Source organism: Hemicordylus capensis, chromosome 2, assembly GCF_027244095.1.
Source record: "Hemicordylus capensis ecotype Gifberg chromosome 2, rHemCap1.1.pri, whole genome shotgun sequence".
NCBI lineage: Eukaryota > Metazoa > Chordata > Lepidosauria > Squamata > Cordylidae > Hemicordylus > Hemicordylus capensis.
In genome coordinates, this window is record NC_069658.1 from 278,468,490 (window position 1) to 278,490,786 (window position 22,297).

At 41.1% G+C, this 22,297-nt stretch overlaps 1 protein-coding gene and 1 long non-coding RNA gene across 6 annotated transcripts in view; one reads left to right on the forward strand and one right to left on the reverse strand.

Moving 5' to 3' along the window:
• Window positions 1-7,439: 7,439 nt before the first annotated feature.
• LOC128344494 (uncharacterized) lies at window positions 7,440-17,185 on the forward strand. The gene is made up of 3 exons (XR_008315886.1): window positions 7,440-7,781; window positions 16,143-16,228; window positions 17,161-17,185. It is a non-coding gene; the product is annotated as an uncharacterized LOC128344494 (long non-coding RNA).
• TAFA4 (TAFA chemokine like family member 4) overlaps window positions 10,982-22,297 on the reverse strand; it is a 230,744-nt gene continuing 219,428 nt past the window's right edge. For all 5 annotated transcript variants that reach the window (XM_053294683.1, XM_053294682.1, XM_053294681.1 and 2 more), the window contains exons 5-6: window positions 21,010-21,134; window positions 10,982-13,386 (exon numbers count right to left, since the gene is read on the reverse strand). In XM_053294683.1, the coding sequence (XP_053150658.1) occupies window positions 13,375-13,386; window positions 21,010-21,134 (137 nt within the window). In that variant the 3' untranslated portion in view covers window positions 10,982-13,374. The remainder of the gene's footprint in view (window positions 13,387-21,009; window positions 21,135-22,297) is intronic.

Here is a 22,297-nt window from a genome sequence, read left to right on the forward strand (position 1 = left end):
TTGTTTTTTTCTTGTAGGCCTGCTTTGTTTCATTGGTGTTGAATAGTTTCGCGTTATTGACCATTTGAAGTGCATCTTCTTCACTGTCCTTGATATATTCTTCAAGGCCTCTTTTCTCCTCCTCTACTGTTTGATGGACTTGCAGCATCCCTCTTCCATCTCAGCTGCGAGGGAGGCATAGCCTATCTACATTACTCCAGGGGTGCAGAGCATGATTGATGGTCATTATTTTCCTGGTCTTACGATCCAGCGTCTCTAGCTCTGCCTGGGTCCAGTCTATTGTTCCTGCACTGTATCTGATAACAGGTTTAGCCCAGGTGTTTATGGCTTGTATGGTGTTCCCACCATTGAGTTTGGATTTGAGGATTTTTCTATCTCTCCTGATGTATTCACTTCCCATTTTTCTTTTAACTTCAGTGTGTGCAATGTTATCAGCCTGGAGAATGCCCAAGTATTTGTAATGTTCTTTCTCTTCCAGGTTCTTGATCTTGCTTCCATTGGGCAGTTCTATTCCTTCTGTTTTTCCTCTGTTCATTATTAATGTAGCACACTTGTCTAGTCCAAACTCCATTGCTATATCGCTACTGAATATACGGACAGTGTTTAGCAGTGATTCGATTTCTGACTGGGACTTTCCATACAACTTCAGATTGTCCATGTACAGCAGATGGTTTATTTGACTTGATGTTTTAGATGTTTGGTATCCGAGGCCTGTTTTGTTTAGTATTTGTGAAAGTGGAGTCATGGTGATTACAAACAACAGAGGGGATAGTGAGTCCACTTGGAAAATACCTCTTCTGATGCTAGCCTGTCCAAGTATCTTGCCATTGATTGTTAACTGTGTACTCCACATGCTCATTGCTTTTTAAATAAATATCTGAATGTTTTTGCTGACACCAGTTGTTTCTAAACATCTTAGTATCCATGTGTGAGGCAGTGAGTCTAAGGCTTTCTTGTATCCATGCAACACTTAGATTTATTTTTCTTCTCTTGCAATTTTCTAAAATCATTTTGTCAATCAGCAGCTGGTCTTTTGTGCCTTTGGTGTTTGGGCAATGTACTTTCTATTCAACTTCTTCTTCTTCTTCTTCTTCTTCTTCTTCTTCTTCTTCTTATTATTATTATTATTATTATTATTATTATTATTATTATTATTAATTTGATTTCTATACCACCCTTCCAAAAATGGCTCAGTGCATTTTACACAGAGAAATAACAAACAAATAAGATGGAACCCTGTTCCCAAGGCCTCACATTCTAAAGAGAAACGTAAGATAGACACCAGCAACAGTCACTGGAGGTACTGTGCTGGGGTGGATAGAGCCAGTTACTCTCCCCCTGCTAAATAAAGAGAATCACCACCTTAAAAGGTGCCTCTTTGCCAGGTTAACTCATTGACTTGCAGAGACTTGAGAGCAGAACATAGTCATCTGGAATGCAAGGGCTGTTCCACAGTGCTCTCTTTTTACTACACTGGGACTTAGATTAATGTATTTTACATTGATTTTGCCACTACAGTAGATTACTTTGAGGGGCACTTAATTTAAAGGGTAAGCAAACAACAGTCGCTTTTGCTTACAAATTGGTTGTTCTTCTGTAGCTTACATGAAAAGAAAAGAAAATCTCACTGCTAAAATACTATAAATAAAAGAGAGCAAGAAAAATTTTTTTCCTAACCTGCAAAACTTTGAATTAATCCACAGTGATGGATGCTTGGATTCAAAGATAATTTCACAGGGTACAGTTTGAAATTGTGGGATAGCTTCCTTGTGTTCTGCCAATAATATGTGAAATGATTTGCTTTATATAGGGTATTAGATCCTGACCAGAATTGGTCTTGCAGTAACAGAATTGTCCACTAAACCCCTCTCTAGCATGTAGCCACTGTTGGTAATATTTGCCCAAAGGGAACAATGGGAAACTCAAATCACCCCATTCCCTATGGGTAGGTCCTAGGGACAATAAAGGGGGTTGGGTGTTAGGACATTATGGGTGCTATCTACCACCCAACCCACAAAAGAAACAGGCAAGAGGAGGTGTGTGTATATATATGTATATATTTCAAAAACAAACAAACAAAAAACCCACAGCCCATAGGATCCTGTGGGGGTTTAGGTTTAAAAAAATTAAAATTGACCGCTTGCCCATTTCTTGTGGGTTGGGTGGTATGTAGCACCTATCATGCCATACCACCCAACCCACTTTGGTGTCTCTAGGGTCTACCATGGGGAACAATGGGGTGATTCGAGTTCCCCATTGTAACCAAACAAGCAGTGTGACTGCACACATTTTGCAATCCTGTCGTGAAAACCAACACGGCAGAATAGAAGCAGAACACACTGTCCCTCCCATCACAGAACAACATAGTTTGCCAAACATACAATCCAAAGATGGCCAAAAAAGAATCACTGGCCCAGAATCCACTGCCAGCAACAGAGCCTGCGCTTCAGTAACATCATTGGCACTAGTTGCTTTCTCACACTCCATCCTTACTTTTAACACCTGCCACAGCACAGCAGCACCCTTAGCAGCCAGCAAACATAGACCTAAGATCAATTACAGCAGTGTCTTCAGCCACATTTGACTGAGTGAGTACATCTTGCAATGCAGAATGCAGATTGCACAGCAGACCAGAGCAGAGAGTGAAGCACAAGTTACTCTCAAGGCCAAACATGGAGCTCATCACAGCAATCACCAAGATATATTACAGAGAGAGAGGGAGGGAGGAGGGAGGGAGAGCGAGCATGAGGGAGGGAGGGGAGAGAGCCAAGCCAAACTGAGTTGCCAGTGTCCATTTCTTACCATCTCACAAACAGACCAAACTACAACTCAAGGAAGGAAGGAAGGCATCCATGTTCTGCCTGCAAAAGCAGATCTTTAATAATATAGCAGCAATATCACAGCATATTATATTCAGTGCTGAGAAAAGAAAACCACAAAATCCAACCTTCCTCCTCTCCTGATGTTAGGGCTCTCTCTGCCTCCCAGTCCTTTTGAAACTCCCTCCTTTTTTGTTCCCCCTTTGTCAATCTGAGGTCCAGCAAAACAGTTATAGTAGCAAAAGCGCATAAGTGAATTCCAGAACACGTTGCAAGATGGTGGCTGTGTGTGTATCTCCCCCTAACAACTTTGCAATGCCTGGACCAATCTGGATCAAATCTAGTACAGTTGCAGTGCCCCATAGAGACATTTCAATGCTGTGTTTTATAATGATGTCATTGTCAATGATGTCATTGTCTCATTGCCATCCTCCACCTATGCGTGGTCCACCCTGTTCTTACAGATGAGGTTCTTGCAATTGCTGTTTTACTGCACTCTGCATATTGCATTTGGAGTCTAACACACACACACAAGCATGCATTTGAAGATGGTGATTTTCAATTAAAATTATAGTGAAAGGAAATTAGGCGGATTAATTCTTAGAATATGTAGATAGATGAGAGAGAGAGAGAGAGAGAGAGAGAGAGAGAGAGAGAGAGAGAGAGAACACACACATCACCACTATGAATACTATTACACATAGTTTTATACCACTTTTCAACAAAAGTTCTCAAAGGGGTTTACACAGAAAAAGAAATAATAAATGAATAATAAGATGGTCCTCTTATTTATAAATAAATAAGGTAGATCCCCAGCAATAGCCACTGAAGGGATACTGTGCTGGGGTTGGATAGTTCCTCCCACCCACCCCGGCCAAAGAAAGAAAACCACCACTTTAAAGAGCTGTATAAAAACATTATAAAAGAATAAGTAGACTTGTGCATCTAGTGTCTCTGTTGGAAAACACAAATGTAACCTACACATGAACAAAGAGAACAATTGATTGTATTACTCTCCCCCCACCCCCGTAGGTAATATACTATCTTATATACATGTACTAGAAGTCTACAAGCTCTTCTGAGTATCTGGTGGTTTTATGGGCAAGATTCAGTTTTATATTATTTGGTTGTAAAGCCATGATGATCTTTTTGTTCACAGCTTTTTTGTAAAACCAGCACATAATTGCTGTTAGCATTATAGAGAGTTATAAGTGCAGGCATCAAGGCTAGATTAGGCCCTTAAGTGTTTGAACAGTAATATTAATTTCTTCTGATGGGAAGGTTTGCCCTCATGCCTATAATAAAACTATATAATGGTGCATAAAAGAAAAAAGGTCTCTGAAGGTTGGTTCGTGCTGTTATTTTAAACCATTATCTTGTGTGCATTTCTGTCCAAAGTTTAGCTGGATCATATGACTAACAGAAGGCAGCCATTTAAAGAACATTAACAGATTCATTCTTTATACTGAGATTTACCAGTGTTAACTTACTCTCGGTTGTGGGGCACAATCTTCCTGCTTCAGAACCAGTTCACATTTCCACTGGGCAGTGTTCCTAGGCTTATTGGACTTTTTCGTTTTTTAAAAAATGGTATAAGAAGGCATTTGCGGAGTGGGAAGAGAACAGTTTGCTCCAAATCTGGCATCCAGGATGATGAGATACCCATGGAATTCAGCAAAGTAGATACTTCTGATGATGCATGAATTGGGAGAAAATCAGTGTTCGTTATTTAGGGAATGAGTTAGATTTTCCTGTGCTGGATGGGGTTACACTCCCCCAGAAAGAACAGGTACGCAACTTAGGAGCGCTCTTGGACCCAGGCCTCACCATGGTATCTCAGGTGGAGACTATGGCCAGGAGCACTTTCTGTCAGCTTCAGCTGATTCGACAGCTGCGTCCATTCCTTGAAGAGAACGAGCTCAAAACAGTGGTGCATCAGCTGGTAACCTCCAGGCTCAACTACTGTGATGCGCTCTATGTGTGGCTGCCTTTATACGTAGTTCTGAAACTTCAGTTAGCTCAAAATGCAGCAGCCAGATTGGTCTCTGGGGTAGCCCAGAGAGACCATATTATGCCTGTCTCAAAACAGCTGCACTGGCTGCCAATATGTTTCCGGGCGAAATACAAAGTGCTGGTTATTACCTTTTAAGCTCTGAATGGCTTGGGTCTGGATCACCTTAGATAGCACCTTCTTCAGTATGATTCCCATTGCTCGTTGAGGTCATCTGGAAAGGTCCGTCTTCAGTTACACTGGTATGTCTGGTGGCGACTCAGAACCAGGCCTTTTCCTGTAGCTGCTCCTGGTCTATGGAATGCAATCCCGGCAGATATCCGCAGTTTAGGCTCACTAGCGGCCTTTAAGAGAGCCCTGAAAACTTATTTGTTTGGCCTGGCCCTCCAAGGCTTGTAAAGTGTTGTTGTTTTCTACAAGTATTTTAAATGGTTTTAATTGTTTTTGAATTCTTTTTATATTGTTTTTAGTACTATGTTTTCAATTGTGTGTTTTTATGTCTTTTAAAAGTTGTTGTACAACGCCCATAACCTCTGGATGGAGTGGTTTATAAATGTAATAAATAAATATAACCACTACTCCTTAGTTGTTGCTTCCATATTCTTGAGAGATAGTCATAGACCTGACGTATAAGCATCGGAGTTGATGGCCACAATCCAATACAGTTAGGCATGCTTAAGCCCACTGACGCCAATGGGCTTGAGTGTACTTTACTTGTGATTGGAGTCATTGCAGTTCTCTCTTCTTGTGCAATGATAAAATGCTTATAAACCATCTGGTTTTAAAACTGAGTCCATCCGTCCCCAGTAAGCTGTCCAGAGGTGTGTTACCAGAACCATGTATCTGTTTAATTCCTTTGCACATACTGTACATCTTGCAGCACTGGAGTCCCAAAATGCATAGGCAAAGCTGCCACAAATGAAGTCTAATCATAGGGCTGGTTCAGACATCATGCAGAACTGCAGTAAGAGCTGGGCTCTGTGTGATGTCCCTGTGCCTTGGGAATTAGCAGTCCCCTCTTCCATTCCCTCATGAGTGTCTACAGGTGAAACTCGGAAAATCAGAATATCGTGCAAAAGTCCATTAATTTCAGTAATGCAAATTAGAAGGTGAAACTGATATATGAGACAGACGCATTACATGCAAAGCGAGATAAGTCAAGCCTTAATTTGTTATAATTGTGATGATCATGGCGTACAGCTCATGAAAACCCCAAATCCACAATCTCAGAAAATTAGAATATTACATGGAGCCAAGAAGACAAGGATTGCAGAATAGAACAATATCGGACCTCTGAAAAGTATACAGTGTACTGTGCTTGATTGGCCAGCAAACTCGCCTGACCTGACCCCATAGAGAATCTATGGGGCATTGCCAAGAGAAGGATGAGAGACATGAGACCAAACAATGCAGAATTGCTGAAGGCCGCTAATGAAGCATCCATAATACCTCATCATGTATTATGGTCTTCCATAATACCTCATCAGTGCCACAGGCTGATAGCATCCATGCCACACCACACTGAGGCAGTAATTGCTGCAAAAGGGGCCCAAACCAAGTACTGAATACATATGCATGCTTATACTTTTCAGAGGTCCGATATTGTTCTATTCTTTAATCCTTGTCTTCTTGGTTCCATGTAATATTCCAATTTTCTGAGATTGTGGATTTGGGGTTTTCATGAGCTGTACGCCATGATCATCACAATTATAACAAATTAAGGCTTGACTTATCTCGCTTTGCATGTAATGCGTCTGTCTCATATATCAGTTTCACCGTTGAATTTGCATTACTGAAATTAATGGACTTTTGCACGATATTCTAATTTTCCGAGTTTCACCTGTACTTCCTATTTAGGTTACAATAAAGCAACATTGGTTGTGTCATCCAAATCCATCAATCTAAGCTTATTCTAATCTACTATTACTATTACAGTCGTCCCTCACCAACTGCGGTTTCCCCAATCGTGGTTTTGAGTATTCACAACTGGGGAAATGAGACCTCCCTCACCAACCGCGACTTAGGTTTCCGCAAGTCGTGAGGGTTTTCATTGGCACAAGAGGTGGGAAATTTGTGGAGAGTCGGAGAGAGCATTGGAGAGGTGAGGAGGAGTGTTTCAGAGCTGGTTTTGAGGTTTTTGGAAAGCTTTGGAGTGGAAGAGGTGAGAGCTGCGGGAATTGGGAGCTGTAGATGTTGGGGGCAGAGGGGAGCTTCTGTGTCCTAACTGCTTGCCTGTGTCCTAACTACTTCTGTGTCTTTTGAACTGTTTGCTGTATGAGTGCGGGGTGTGTGTGTGTGTGTGTGTGTGTGTGTGTGTGTGTGTGTATGGGTTGGTGGACAGCATGGCTTCTGTGTTCCAACTGCTGCTTTTGAACTGTTAGGGGGCCAATGGCTGCTGGGTCTTTGCAGCTTTTTGGAGGCATTGGAGTGTTGGAGTTGCAGCCAAGCAAAGAGAGATTGGGAGAGGCAGAGATGGATGCTGTGGGTAATGGGGGCTGTATGGCTGCTGTGTCTTTGAACTGCTTGCTGCTGGTGGGAGCCTGCATGGGTTGGGGGGCTGCATGGCTACTGTTTCTTCATTGCTGCTTTTGAACTGCTTTTTAGGGAGAGGTAGAGAAGCGGAGGTGTGAGAGAGAGAAGTGCAGTGTTGAAAAATGGGTCCAAAGCATGCAGGCAAGGGAAAGGAGGAAATTGAGGCCAAGCGAGCCCTCCAGATGGCACAGCTGACTCTCCTGAGCTTCTTCAAGAGAGCACAACCTGGCAGTTCGGAGCAGCCTGGCACTTCAGGGAGCTCCTGTGACGTGCCTGCAACAGAGGGTGCATCATCATCATTGGAAGAGGGAGGATGCTACCCCCTCTTCCCTTTAAAAATACCCCCTAAGCCACCCCTCCCCTCAGCTGCCTTCGTACTCCTCCTCCTCAGGATCTTTGAACATCTGCATGGCTGTCAGGTAGGAAAAGTTTCTCAATAAGATTTCTTGTGTTCTGCTGACTCCTGGTGATTTTAAAGGGCATTGGAGAGGTTGTGGGTGACTCTTGACAGCCCTTGCTGACTCATGGACCATGGAGAGGAGAGCTGGTCTTGTGGTAGTAAGCATGACTTGTCCCCTTAGCTAAGCAGGGTCTGCCCTGGTTGCATATAAATGGGAGACTAGAAGTGTGAGCACTGTCAGATATTCCCCTCAGGGGATGGAGCCGCTGTGGGAAGAGCATCTAGGTTCTAAGTTCCTTCCCTGTCTTCTCCAAGATAGGGTTGAGAGAGATTTCTGCCTGCAACCTTGGAGAAGCTGCTGCCAGTCTGTGAAGACAACACTGAGCTAGATGGACCAATGGTCTGATTCAGTATATGGCAGCTTCCTCTGTTCCTATGTAAGGGTTGCCAAGAGTCATCCAAAACCGCTTCAATGCATTTAAAAATCATCAATCAGCAAGGGTCACCATGACTCATCGTGGAGGGGTTTCAGGAATTTCCAAGCCGCTCAATCTGCTCATTCCACTTGGTAACTCATGTTGATCCTTGCTGACTGGTGACTTTAAAATGCATTGGAGAGGGGGTTTTTGGTGGGGGGTGTCTCAGGGATTTCCAAGGGACTCAGTGATCATTCCTGTTGAGTTTTGGCGATTTCAGCGTTTTTAAAAGCATTTCTCTCTTTTTTTGGCGATTTTGCTGTCACGGTTCCCCCATCCCCACCCTTCCCATTAACTATAGTGCCTCACCAATTGCAAATTTGCCAACCGTGAGAACAGAACCCTCACAGTTGGCAACGGACGACTGTATAGGAATTATAAAAATAATGAATAGCATTAATTGCAATAATTGTAATATAATTACTATTAATAGGTTACTAAGTTGGTTCAGAATGTAGCAGCCAGATTGGTCTCTGAGTTATCTCGGAGAGACCACATTACTCCTCTGCTGATGGAGCTTCACTGGCTACCAATAGGTTTCCAGGCAAAATACAAAGTGCTAGCGCTTATAAAGCCCTAAATGGCTTAGGTCCTGGGTATTTAAGATACCCATCTTTTCACCCAAGCTTTCCCAGCTTTTAAAAACTTTTTAATTTTATGGCTGTTTTTTAATTGCTGCATTGTTTTAACTTTCATATGTATTTTAATTGTTTTTATGTTAACCGCCCAGAGACGAAAGTTTGGATGGTATAGAAGTTAAATAAATAAATAAATAAATAAATAAATAGTAATCAACTTTACTATTATAGTAATAGTAAAACTGCTACTACTCAGCTAATTATGACCCTGGCTTATTCTAACTTATTCAAGTAACCTAAGATCTGTAATTCTCTTCAAACACTGGATACAGATCTCGGGTTATTTGGAATAAGTTAGAATAAGTTGAGATGTGTGGGTTCAGACAGCACAATCAATCTTGACATTTTAACCTAGATAGGAAGTAGATACATAGGGATGGTGGGAGAAGCATGCAACTAAAGGCTCAAGGACATTGCATGGAGCCTGGGTCTAACTGAGGTTCTAACTGAACCAGCCCATAGAGAATGTTGATGGTTGCTATATTTATCCTCCCACCAATGTGATTATGATAGAGATCCATATACCACTGGTTCCAACAAATATTTCTTAGTTTATAAATGGGATAAAATAGATTAACAGAACAATCCTTTGGTAACCCACCCACCTCTCCACAATTGGGAACAACTGTTCTATTGTATACACGTACAAAGTTCCACAGAAAGACTGAAGAGTCCATGAAATAAATTGCTAGAAAAGAATGCAACAAATGCATTTGTTGCTGAGCCAGAGAGATATAAGACTCTGAAGACAAGTGAACCAAGCCACACAGAAGTGTCACAGCTCATAGAACATACGCACATGGTCTCTGGTTTGCCTTATTTTCATTGCAGAATACTAGCCACCTTCCTCCATGCTATTTCCATCTTGTCAAAGATAAATTTGCTTCCTATATTGAAGCAAGCCAGAACGAGTTTTATGTACATGGAAGTATTGTAATGCCAGGTTTGTGTAGATAAGAGCTGAGTAATAGCACAATGTCTGACAAATCCCCCTAAATATCATGCCAGCAATGTTTTCTTTGTCCTTATATTCCCAACATCGATGTTAACCAAACGCAGGCTGATCAGCAGTGGTATAATTCTAGGATGATTTTCTTGAGGGTGAACTGGTTCTGCCTCTCTAGTCCACAGAAATCATACTTCCTAATCCACAGGAGCACTGATAATCCCTGCAGTTATCAATTACATGCACAAATTGAAAGATTTGTATTAGGCTGTTCCTCTTTTTAAAAGTTTAACATTCTTAATTTCCCCCCTTTATGTTTAGTGAGTTTGTGATGAATGGGTTTCCAAAATGGTGGCAGAATGAAGCTAATCATATCCCTTTACTCCTAAAACATGAGAATACCTTTCTTTTTCTTACGAATATTACACCCCATGTACCCAAGCATAAAGTATGGGCATCTAGAAGGCTGTACAGAAGCATTCCTGATGACACACATATGTAATTGCTATAAGAATTCAAGCTTGGTGATTACATCCATTGGTAAGCACATGCCTTGAAAAAATAGCATTCCGGAAAGCATCCTGAGTATCTTCCAGAGGCCATGCACACACCCCTTTTCCCATTTGGCAGGTATTTTAGTAGCCTAGCATGAGGCAAAGAATGATTTTACTTGCATTTTTATTCATGTCTGTTTTATCTTTTCATATATGCTATTTATGTATATGTGTTGGCCGGCATCCTAACAAAGTGCCAGGACAGCAGCATTGTGTTCTAGACTAAGGCTGTGGCAGCATATGTGTGTATGTGGGTGGGTGAGGGACATCCTTTCCTTCTTCAGCTCCCTGTGCCACGCAAAAACATGTTCCTGAGGTTCAGGGACATATTTTCAGGTGGTGCACATAGGAGCAGAAGGAAGAAAGGATTGTTCCCTCTGCATGTGGCACTGTAGCCTTAGCCAGGAATGCAACACTGCTGCACCAAAACTTTGTTAATGGGGATTTTGGCCATTGTTTTGTGAGTGATCCTTCAGCTTTGAAGTTTAGGACATCAGAAGTGGATCAGACCAATCCATTAGGTTGAAAATGCAGGAAAACATCATCCTGGTGAGCCAATCTTGTTCTCTGGGTGGCAGAGCAGAGTAATTTTCCAAAACGTGTAGTCAGGGGGAAAAAAACCTCATTTACTAATTAACAAATACAGTAATAGATAATCACCCCAATTATTATTAGAGACAAACTTAAAGCTGGATTAAAACTAAGAATCTGAAGCAAAAAAATGGGAATTCATTTCAAGGAGAATAAACCTTGCTGGTTGAAGAAGGGGTGGGAGGGGGGACTTCCATGAAGGTCTAACACAACGAATGTTGCATGAATATTTCAAGATGTTCCCCACAAAAAATAAAAGCCAGAAATGACTATTATTCTAGACAGCTTCACATTGTAGCGAGAAAATCCTGGGCACAATTAAGTAAATTAGTGCAACAGCGTCTCCATGTTTTTGGCATTTCTGGATCTACAAAAATTGGTTGTACGTTAACACAGTAAAATTTACATAAAGCATAGCAATTCTTGGGTCAATGACAGTTCATCTGCAGAGAGATGAGTGTGCATCGCTGCATTTGAATATGTTCCAATGTATCTTATAGTCAAATGATGCAACCAGGAACAGACGGGCTATAAATTCACTTCCCTTTACAGTTCCATTTATGCAGGCTGATGAGAATACAAAAGCATGTAACACTTAGGGAATGATAGAAACCGGAATGAGATACAACTAAAATAATAGGAAACAATTACATGTCATAAATTGTATGAACTAGAAAATGTGGCCTGTCAAAGAATTGGACGCGTAATTATCATAATAATTATAAATAGCATCTAACTGAAAGTGAAGATCCTCTTTGTAGCTAGAACTTTGCTTATGAGTGTTAAATAGACTACCACCTAACAGGATGCCATCAGACCAAAAAAATTCAGACAAAACAACTTTCTTCCTCTAATCTTTCTAGGTGCCATACCGACAACTTAATTCTAAATCCCTTTGTGCCAGCAAATAAGTCTTAGGACCACAGTGTGCATTACAGCATTGGCAAGGGAAGTCAGAACTTCTCTGAAGAATCACCATCATCACTAGGTGCAGCAAGGCACCCATACAAACCATTCTAACTTAGTACAGAAATGAAGATACTTACACCACATCCCATAGACTTTCCTGTTGTCCTGGGGCCATCTATGAAATGCTAGATATGCTGCAGTTAAGCATTGGTATATGTCTTGCGGTACAATGCCCCCTTGCCCTATGCAAGTTGCTGCACTAGTACTGCTGGCAATAAATTTTATTTTAAATAAGGCTCCAAGTTTACTTATGAGGAGTGCAGTTTTAGGACCTTTGACTTCTGTTCTCCAGATGTGGAGATTGCTTTAGCCCAAGGTAGGCAACATTGGCTTTCTAAGTGTTGTTGAACTACAACTTCCATCATCCCCAGCCACAATTCATTGTGGCTGGGAATCATGGGAGTTGTGGTTCAACAACAGTTTGGAGTTGTAGTTCAATGGATGGGATTTGTAGTTCAACAAGAGCTGGAGAGCCAATGTTACCTACCCCTGCTTTAGCCTATGGTTCCCCACCATTCCAGAAAGTCAACAGGGACCAGTGTGGAGATGACCTATGATGTAAGCCATTTGTCTGGCTCTCTTCTAAATGTGACTATCTCGTGTTAAAAAGGTACCTACCTCTCCCAAAACACTTTTCACAATCATAACTTGGAGAATGAGAAGCTGTCATCTGGAAGTTCCTAACCTGAATGAAAATGCCTTGTTATTCGCTTCCCCGCACCCTTCCAATTTCTGGAAGTAAAGAGGCAATACAGTTTTGTACTTTGCTGTTTCCCAGATGGATGGAGTTATTTGGTCCACTAAAATCTATCTAATTTTGTAATAAACATCCTCACTACTCTCCTTAATACTGTACAAATGGAAATAAACATAATTGCACAGAATGTAATAGAACATAAAGAATGGCAAGGACTAATTATTGAGTAAGCATTATTTACTTCCCTACTTCGTTGGTACTTAGTAGATCTACGTAAAAATATATTGAAGTGGATTTTCTAACAATAATTCGACTGTCTTTCCTATCTTTTTCATGGTTTTATGATGAGGAGGCTGTCTGAATTATTCCTGGTTGTTAACTTCACCATTTCTTCCAATTTATTTGAATCAAGCTTTCAGGATTTATAATGCCTTAAGTAAAGTCCTTTACATGATACACATTAGAAGGTGTTTTAATTGTTCTTCTTGAGCATGAATGTAGACTCATAGTTCTTGTGCTAAAAATGTATAGTTCTGTATAAGAAAGTTGTGATTTGAGAAGTGTTGTCATTAGTCAAAAAGGAGTACTACTACTTCAGTTCTTGCCTACGAAGTTGAAAAGTTCAACTTGCCCATTAAGTTGAACAGTTTGAACTTGATACTTTTCTCACAAAATAAATGTCTCTGTAAAACAGTCAAGAATGCAGCTGTACATCCAACTTTGACATCTGTTTATGCTCTGCTACCGTGTCACCTGCAAACAAAGAAAAAGAGCAAAGTGAGATTTGTAGTGTAAATTGTTCAAAAAGGATATAACAAAATATGAGCTGAATCCTTCCATGATCTTATGAGTTCCATCAGGGTCTCGAATTCTGACTTGTATTTGGCAGCTTCGGTAAATTTCTAAATATTGGTGGAATTCTACATGTGTGGACAAGCAGGAATGGTGACAAGGGAGATGATTTTGAAGCAAACCTATATGAGGAAGCAGCAGAGTTGAGCCAGAGGTATTCCCCCTGCCTGTGCCTCTCAGAGAGGCCCTGGATGCTATCCCAGCCTCCCTTGCATTGCCCTTCAACTGGCAAGCTTTCACTACATCATCTACCTCACAGACAATAGTCCCGCTTGCAAAGGGAGCTGGCTTGCCTGGAACAAACCAGAAGTCCATGGTTCAGACATAGTATGCACCTCAGGGTGAGCAGCACTTGGTTTGGTAAGCCAACTTCAGATTTTGGTTACACATCTAGGTTTGATGCCCTGAACGAACTTCGGTTTCCTGCCTTGGCACAGGTTCAGATGTCCATGGGCAAATCAGTTACCAACTTTGCAAGCAGCTTCCATGTTATCTGTGAACCCAGACCTTTTGTACTTTTGAAGGAAAGGGGTGGTTAGCAGCAGCAAAGGTTACCTGATGCTGAGTGCAATATTGCTGTGCATATAAATACAAGAATCATACCAAGACCAGAAGGGAGAGGAGAGCTGGTCTTGTGGTAGCAAGCCTGACTTGTCCCCTTAGCTAAGCAGGGTCCACCTTGGTTGCATATGAAAGGGAGACTTGATGTGTGAGCACTGCAAGATATTCCCCTCAGGGGATGGAGCCGCTCTGGGAAGAGCAGAAGGTTCCAAGTTCCCTCCCAGGCATCTCCAAGACAGGGCTGAGAGAGATTCCTGCCTGCAACCTTGGAGAAGCCGCTGCTAAGTCTGTATAGAGTAGACAATACTGAGCTAGATGTACCTAGGCGTAGCTATAATTGAGCAAAAGGGTTCAACGAACACGGGGCCCCAGCTCCTGAGGGCCCTTCAGCTCCAACCCTTCCCTATTTTCTTCATTATCTCCCTCACTCTGGGGGGCCGCCAGAGAGAGGGATGAACACGGGCCCCTTCTCCCCTAGCTATGCCCCTGCCCATCTGACTCAGTAGATGGCAGCTTCCTATGTTTCTTCAGAATTGGAAAAAAGGGACTGTTCAAGCTTACTGCTAGAGGAAAGTTTGAGAGCTCTCTTTTGGTTCAGGTAAGTAATCCCGTCTTTATAGCTCAAAATATGGTTTCTAAGCAGTTAATGTGCATTTTAAGAGAGCTCTGTTAATTAGTTATGCTCAGTGAATATAAACAGTAAAATGTGTTCCATTAATTTTTATTTAGCTTCATAATCACTCCAAAAAGGATTTATTTGTGTGCCTATATTCATCTCCTCCAAACAGTTATTGTAGCTATTAACAACATGTGAAGGCATCATTGCACAAGTATTTTGCATTGCTCTGCAATTCATTTTGTTTAACCTAAATGTCTTGCTCTGCTCCACCATAGCACATGCAGATCAGTTGTGGTTAAGCATGCCTAGATCCTTTTTCTAAGATGCTGAAATCCCACAAATGAGCAGTTCAGGAGCAGGGTGCTTCACTGAAACTGCTACAAAGCATTCTTTTTTAAAAAAACAAACAAACCCTAACAATGCTTAAGAGCATTTCCATGCATTACATGCAAGAGAGATGTCTGCATTTCTCACACGATTCAAAAACCTAAACTGTAGGTTGTAACACCAGCTTTTGCCAGTATACAAACTGAATTTCAACATATTTCTGATCAGCATTGTGTCCCATACTAGCAATGGCTTACATGATGCACAGCATGCCTCCTAAGGTATCCCTGATGCTGTTCAGGAGCAGCCATTGGTCAAGCAGTGCTGCTGCAGTTTCCCCCATTTGTGACAATGAGCAAAACAATGGAAGGGCTGCTTGCACAACCACTGCTTCTAAGCAACCTTAGCAGTCCATAGCAGCCCTGGGGCAAAGTATCACGTCTCCATAACGCTATGTATTATGTAAGCTAATGTTCACAAGTATACATGGAATAGAATGAGAGCAGCTCAAGGCAATGTTCTGAGAAAACACATGCAGTTGTTCTTTCTCTTCCTTTACTTTTCTGTTATCATCTGAATCCAAGAACCTTGATAAAGCTGACTATCCCTCAACAATCTGCTGCAAAGGATCCTTCTTAATCTCCTGTGTATGTGTTTCTTATAGCACGATTAAGCACACTGCTTTGCTGAATGGGGCCTTTGGTCATAAGCTCTAACCAGCCATCTAATCAATCCCTTTGTGAATTTTGAGATGGTGCAATGATTGAAACTGAATTCCATTTAAATATTAGCCACAATCCAGAATATAGTTATTCACACTTAAGTCCTATTGATTTCTGCTGACAAGGATATTTGAGTGCTTGACTGCAAACATCACATATCAAGCAATAATAATAGCAGTTTAGCAGATAAGCTCAAAAACATCCTACAAAATATTATGAGGCTGTCCGTATGTGATGTGCATGTTCTGAGTGTACTTATGCGACTCATAAGGCAGTTTGAGTACTGGGTTTGGCAATCCTCAAAGGCATTCCAATTTGGCCCTAGTCTTTCTGAATGGATAAATGCCAGATATATCACAATATTTTATTTCTTTATTTTGCATATTTGTATATCACCTCAAATTCATGGCTATTATTTTATTTTTCAGCACTAGATGCCTGGGAAGCCACACAACCAGGAGATGAAGGCATTTTCCCTCTACAACTGGAATTTGGAACCAACCTGATCCTGGAGGTAGCCTATAGCCTTCAAAACTAGCAGGCATTGATAGATGTGTTCTCCATAAATCTGTTTAAGCCCCTTTTAAAGCCATCCAGGCTGGTAACCATCACCACATCCTGTGGCAGGGAATTCCTTAGATTAATTGTGTGCAGTGTGAAGAAGTACTTCCTTTTGTTGGTCCTAAATTTCTTGGCAAACAGATTCATGGGATGACCCCTCATTCTAGTGTTGTGTGAGAGGGAGACGAACTTCTCTCTGTCCACTTTCTTCAAATCTTGCATCATTTTATCACAGTGAGACTTCCATCCCAAGAAAAGATTTGATAAAACTGGTAGCAAAATTGGGCCTATGTCAATCTGGCCCCTGTCTCAATGAACAGACTTATTCAAATTTTTCATGTCCTATGTAATATGGTATTACGTTTCAACAGAAGTTATATTAATTACTCAATATTCTCTCCACACACACACACACACACACACACACACACACACACCCCACTACTTTGCTTTTCATGTATTGTTTCAGCATATTGATATCTACCAGATCACTCTTTTAGGACATACACCAGACATTCTCCACAATGTAATAAGAAATGCACCCATAAAATAAGCAATACCTAATTTTGCAGTGTTCTGTTTTAAATAGCATAATCTTATGCATATTTGCTTGGAGGTAAATCACATATATTCAATTATGCTTACTTCCAAGTAAATATGCTTAGGATACTAAGTATTGATGATTGATTGATTGGTTGATTATGTGCTGTCAAGTCGGTGTTGAGTCTTAGCAACCACAGTAACCACTGGTTTATAGCCCAAGTTATGAAATGTATACTGTACCATTATTTATACTGTATTTTGCAGTATCATCCTTTTTAATAGGATTTTTAAAAACTATGATAGTTACAGCCTAATGTATAAATTTGTTTGGTGGGGGGGGAGGAAGAGGAGGAGGAAAAGGAGGAGGAGAAAGAAGAAGAGAAGGAGGAGGAAAAGGAGGAGGAGGAGGAGGAGGTGGTGGAGGAAGAAGAGGAAGAGGAGGAAGAAGAAGAAGAAGAAGTTATGATAATCTTATTTATACACAGAAATAAAATGTTTTGCATAGCTCAAGGCACTCTGATTTGGGCTGACAATAACAGAAAATTGTTTATGAATGTGGAATTATTCTGAAATCAAATAATCACAAAAATTCTAGTTCTTCATGATGAATTAGGGAATTTCATTTTTACTTATGAAAATGCCAGATCAAACAGGTGTACATTAGAGAAGCTGGGAATCCAACATTTATATTCCCAGGTCACACTGAGACCTTCTTCCCAAGTAGGGAAGCTGGAGCCACAGCTAAGCAAACACAGAGAAACCAGAGTACATGAATTCACAGTATAAAAGGTTGCTTATGTGCATTATCTGTATATCCTCATCCCTCATCTCTTTGTCTCTGTGAAAAATACACTCACAAAATAACAAGAAACTGGAAAAGCCCTATCATGGACATCTTATCAAATTAAAGATACTTGCAGCACCTTTGGGTGCAATGCTAGCCCATTAAGATCAAAGTGAGCTTTGCACTGACTTCAGTGAGATGTGGATTGCACACTTGGGGACCTCTTCTTTGAAGACGGGAGTTAATAGCTTGTTACTTTAACGAAGCAAAGCCAGTTTAGGACACTCTTGGGTGCTAATTCAGCACAGTAGTTAATCTCAAACCATAGATGTGTGCAAAAGCCTAAATCAGAACTGGAAAGCTCCCTGTGCCATTTCTGCATACTGTAACCACATATGTGAAGAGCCAGTTTCTGCTCATTTTTAAGCTCAGGACATATAGCTCTGCTTTCCAGTTCTCTTGCTTCTGACTGGCACTGTGTGGACTTGCTTTGCTTGGGTAGCATTTGTTTCTAATAATCCGCTTCTTCCTTTATGCTCATGATCCACACTCTGGGATGCCCCATAAGAGCAAGTAAACAACTGCTCCTAGATTGTTGTTGTTGCTGTTGCTGTCATCTCCTTTACTGCCACCACATTGAACCCCTATACATTTGTGAAATACAAAGCAGCAGCACAAAACACAAAAACTATGGGGAAATAAGTAATGCCAACCTGGCAATGAAAAGCACAAAGAGATCAAACAATTGCAAGTGACAAACATACTGTAGAATGTGTGGGATACAAATTGCGTAGCCCAATACACTAAAATAGAAAATTATGTCTCACTTTGAGCCAGTAGAGGAGGAGTAGCCAACCTCAAGCTCTCCAGCTGCTGGACTACAATTCCCATCATCCCATTTCATATTGCAACTGGAGATGATGGGAGTCCAACAGCAGTTGAAGAACCTCAGATTGGCCAATGAGTTTTCAGTTCATGGATGAGGGATGGGTGATGGTTATCTCTGCAACATCATGAACCTAAACCAGTTCCCAAATATTTTCAAGCAGAGTCTCGAATCAGCAGCCAGATGATAAATCTAGTGCAGATGACCGAACATTTCAGGTTATTACTTTATATCTTTATTTTTATTTATTTAACATATTTCTATACCGCCCAAAACTTGTGTCTCTGGGTGGTTCACAATTAAAATCATTTAAACATTAAAATCATTTTAAAACCAACATTAAAAGTATTAAAACTATAAATTAATTAAAAGCCTGGGTGAATAAATATGTCACCTTTTAAAAAGCTGTCAGAGATGGGGAGGCTGTTATTTCAACAGGGAGCACATTCCAAAGCCCAGGGGCAGAAACGGAGAAGGCCTGTCCCCGAGTAGTCACCAGACGAGCTGGTGGCAATCACAGATGAACCTCTCCAGAAGATCTCAATGGGCGATGGGACTCATGGTGAAGAAGGCGTTCTCTTAAATACCATGGCCTAAGCTGTTTAGTTTTTTTTAAAGCTGTTTGCTTTATATGTAATAACCAATACCTCGTGTTTTGCCTGGAAACCTATCAGCAGCCAGTGTAGCTCTTTCAACACAGAAGTAATATGATCTCTCTGAGATGACCCAGAGACCTACCTGACCACTGCATTCTGGACCAACTGCAGTTTCCAGACAACATACAAAAGCAGCCCCACATAGAGAGTATTGCAGTAGTAGTTAATTCGATTTCTATACCACCCTTCCAAAAATGGCTCAGGGAACACAGAGAAATAATAAATAAATAAATAAGATGGCTCCCTGTCCCCAAAGGGCTCACATTCTAAAAAAAACACACAATAGACACCAGCAACAGTCACTGGAGGTACTGTGCTGGGGGTGGATAGGGCCAGTTACTCTCCCCCTGCTAAATAAAGAGAATCACCACGTTAAAAGGTGCCTCTTTGCCCAGTTAGCAGGGATGATCAAAAATCAGTTACACAGAAATGATCAAAAATCAGCTGCCAAGCCTTGATTGTTGACTTTTTGCTTTTGACTTGATCTCTACATCCATATATCAAGAACTTGGGGGACAAACTCCAGTATTTCAAAACTGGAGCTAAGAATTTCAGAATAAGAAGACTGTGCCCATGTGGAACATGGCCACTAACTGTAGTGTAGCATCTAGCATGAAAACAACATACAAAGTATGTTGATGATAACATGTCAAAAGCAAAAACAAACCTGCATAAAAACTACATGCAACTCTCCTTGGCCCAAAAACAGAACCCAAAAGAGGACAATACAGAGAGGAGCAGATGCAATTTTCCGCAGCTTGAGTCACCAGAAGAAGAGTGGAGCCCCCACCACCCAAATGTCCCTGAACACATTTCTTTTTTGCTTTCTTTTAAAAGAAAAGGAGAAAATAAAATCACATTACTTTCTCCTGTATAAGGAAAGGGTTGCTAATTACGTCGATATGGAAAAGTAAAGCATAGCAATTACAGAGACTGGTCATCATACCCCACACGTATGACATACTTATACAGAGGGGATGTGTATTTTGGTTTACATACCATGCAGTGAGCCACCTGTCTAAGCGGCAGGCATGCTCACTGCTTCTGCAGCACTTAACCCTGCTGGTGTCGCTTGGTTAGGAAAGGAAGCTTTGTGGTTACTAAGGAGTGCATCCTTGCACTCCCACTGAGATACCCCCATTATTCTCAATGGGAGTAGCAACAGGAGTGTGAGGATAGTATGTGATGGCATACTGCATGGTATGTAAGCACATAAACATCCTCTCTGTATAAGTATACCATGCATAATACTGACAGGGATTTTGATCCCTGTATGTATTTCCAAGGTAATACTGATTACCCATCTCTGGTTTAGACAATGAAAGCTGAAGGTGAAACAAAGCAAAATTGCCTCTGAGGATAATTCTGTATTTGTAGAATATTCTATATTTGTCATGAAACAAAATTAGAAGGCTAGTCCAAACAATATGTCCGGCCCTGCTGGAACACACATGGAGGAGTGTGGGTGTATATGTAATGTATGATTCAATTCTGCTTTGAAGCAGCATTTAAATCACATGGCTTGGGCAGTTTGGAGAGTCCACCCACACACTAGTGGGACAGCATGCTGGGTGGGGAAGAGTTATACATGCCCACACACTTCACATGATCTGGCCAGAGGTATCATTTGAACTGTCCCTAAATGGTGATAAAGTAAGAGTTAAAACTTCCAGCACTGATCCAATCCCACCCCTCTCTGAAGAAGAAGAAGAGGAGGAGGAGGAGGAGGAGGAGGAAGAGGAAGAACCACCTCAGGGGATCTGATCATGGATGTTCCAGGGTCCTGTCTACAGTAGTTTAGCCCTAGATTCATCTTTATATCTGCCAACTTGAGGAAAGGGAGAAAATGGTGTGTGTGAACTTGCCTTGGTAGTTTTGACCTTGTTTCCAGTGCTACACGACCAACCTGAGTAATCTGGAAGCACTTTACATTCTTCTCCATCCAGGCAAGGACTCATATGACACCACCACTTCTGGATGACAATGGCAGCTGAAAGACAAAAACAAAATACATTTGCCTTTTAGCAATGAGCAACTGTGTGATCAATGCAAGATACTACTAGCCTGCTTATAGACTAATATAGCAACCAATATAGCAATTGTGCAGCACAAGTTAAAAAAAAGGTAGCAGCTGCAGTTCCTCTGCAGTGTATGAGCAATGAACACAATCCTGTGCAAATATCCACGCAGAAACAGGACTTTTCTCTCTCTCTCTTTCTCTTGAACAACAGCCTCACACGAACCTCCACCACATAGCAAATCCTTCAGAAATCCTTCAGGGTTTCCCAAAGCAGTTGTAATGCAGCAGGAGGGAAGACTGGGGTGAGGGAAAGCTGAATACTGTTCTGGGTCATTGCCAAAATGTCATCAATGATCCATTAGGCTGAATTATTTTCTTGTATACAGTCCCAGCAATCCCTTTAGGAGATGTCCAGTGGATGTATGCAGCACGTCAGAAACTGGCCTTTAGGGTGCAAAGCTTCAAAATGCTTAATCTAAAATAGCCATATTGAAGTCCCATGGAGGTTGATGGAGACATTTTAGGACTCTTCCCCCAAAAGTAGTTTCATAGTACAATCCTAATCATGGTTACTCAGAAGTCTAAATTAATATAGCCTCCTCCCAGTAGGAGTGCTTAGGATTGCAGCCTCAGAATTGGAGCCTTAGGAAGCTCAGGGAGCCAGAGAATAGATTTTAAAAGCAAAACCCTGGTGCAACAAGCTGGAAATAAATGAACCTTTACCAACAAAGCAATTTGAAGGTCAGAGCATCAATCACTTTTGAAAATTTGATTATGAGACTCTCCTGAAAATACGAGTCATACTTGCAGGTAATATTAGATACAAATCTTACCCCAAACCACAGAGACATAAATCCTTGAAATCAAAGGTGCAACTGTTTTTGTGTGTGTATTGTAGACTTTGTTAATAACGTTAGTACTGGGTCCTTTTTAGTTTACTACAGTTTTATATATTTCTGCTCAAGTAATCTTAATAAGCTTATTGCCTTCTTTGCAAAGCCAGTAATTGGCAGTGATTAATATACTGTAGGACCAGATTACTCACTCGTTTTACTGATCCAGAGTACCTCCATCTTATCTGGCTTAAGTTTCAGTTTGTTTGCTCTGATCCAACCCAGAAAAAACTGCAGATA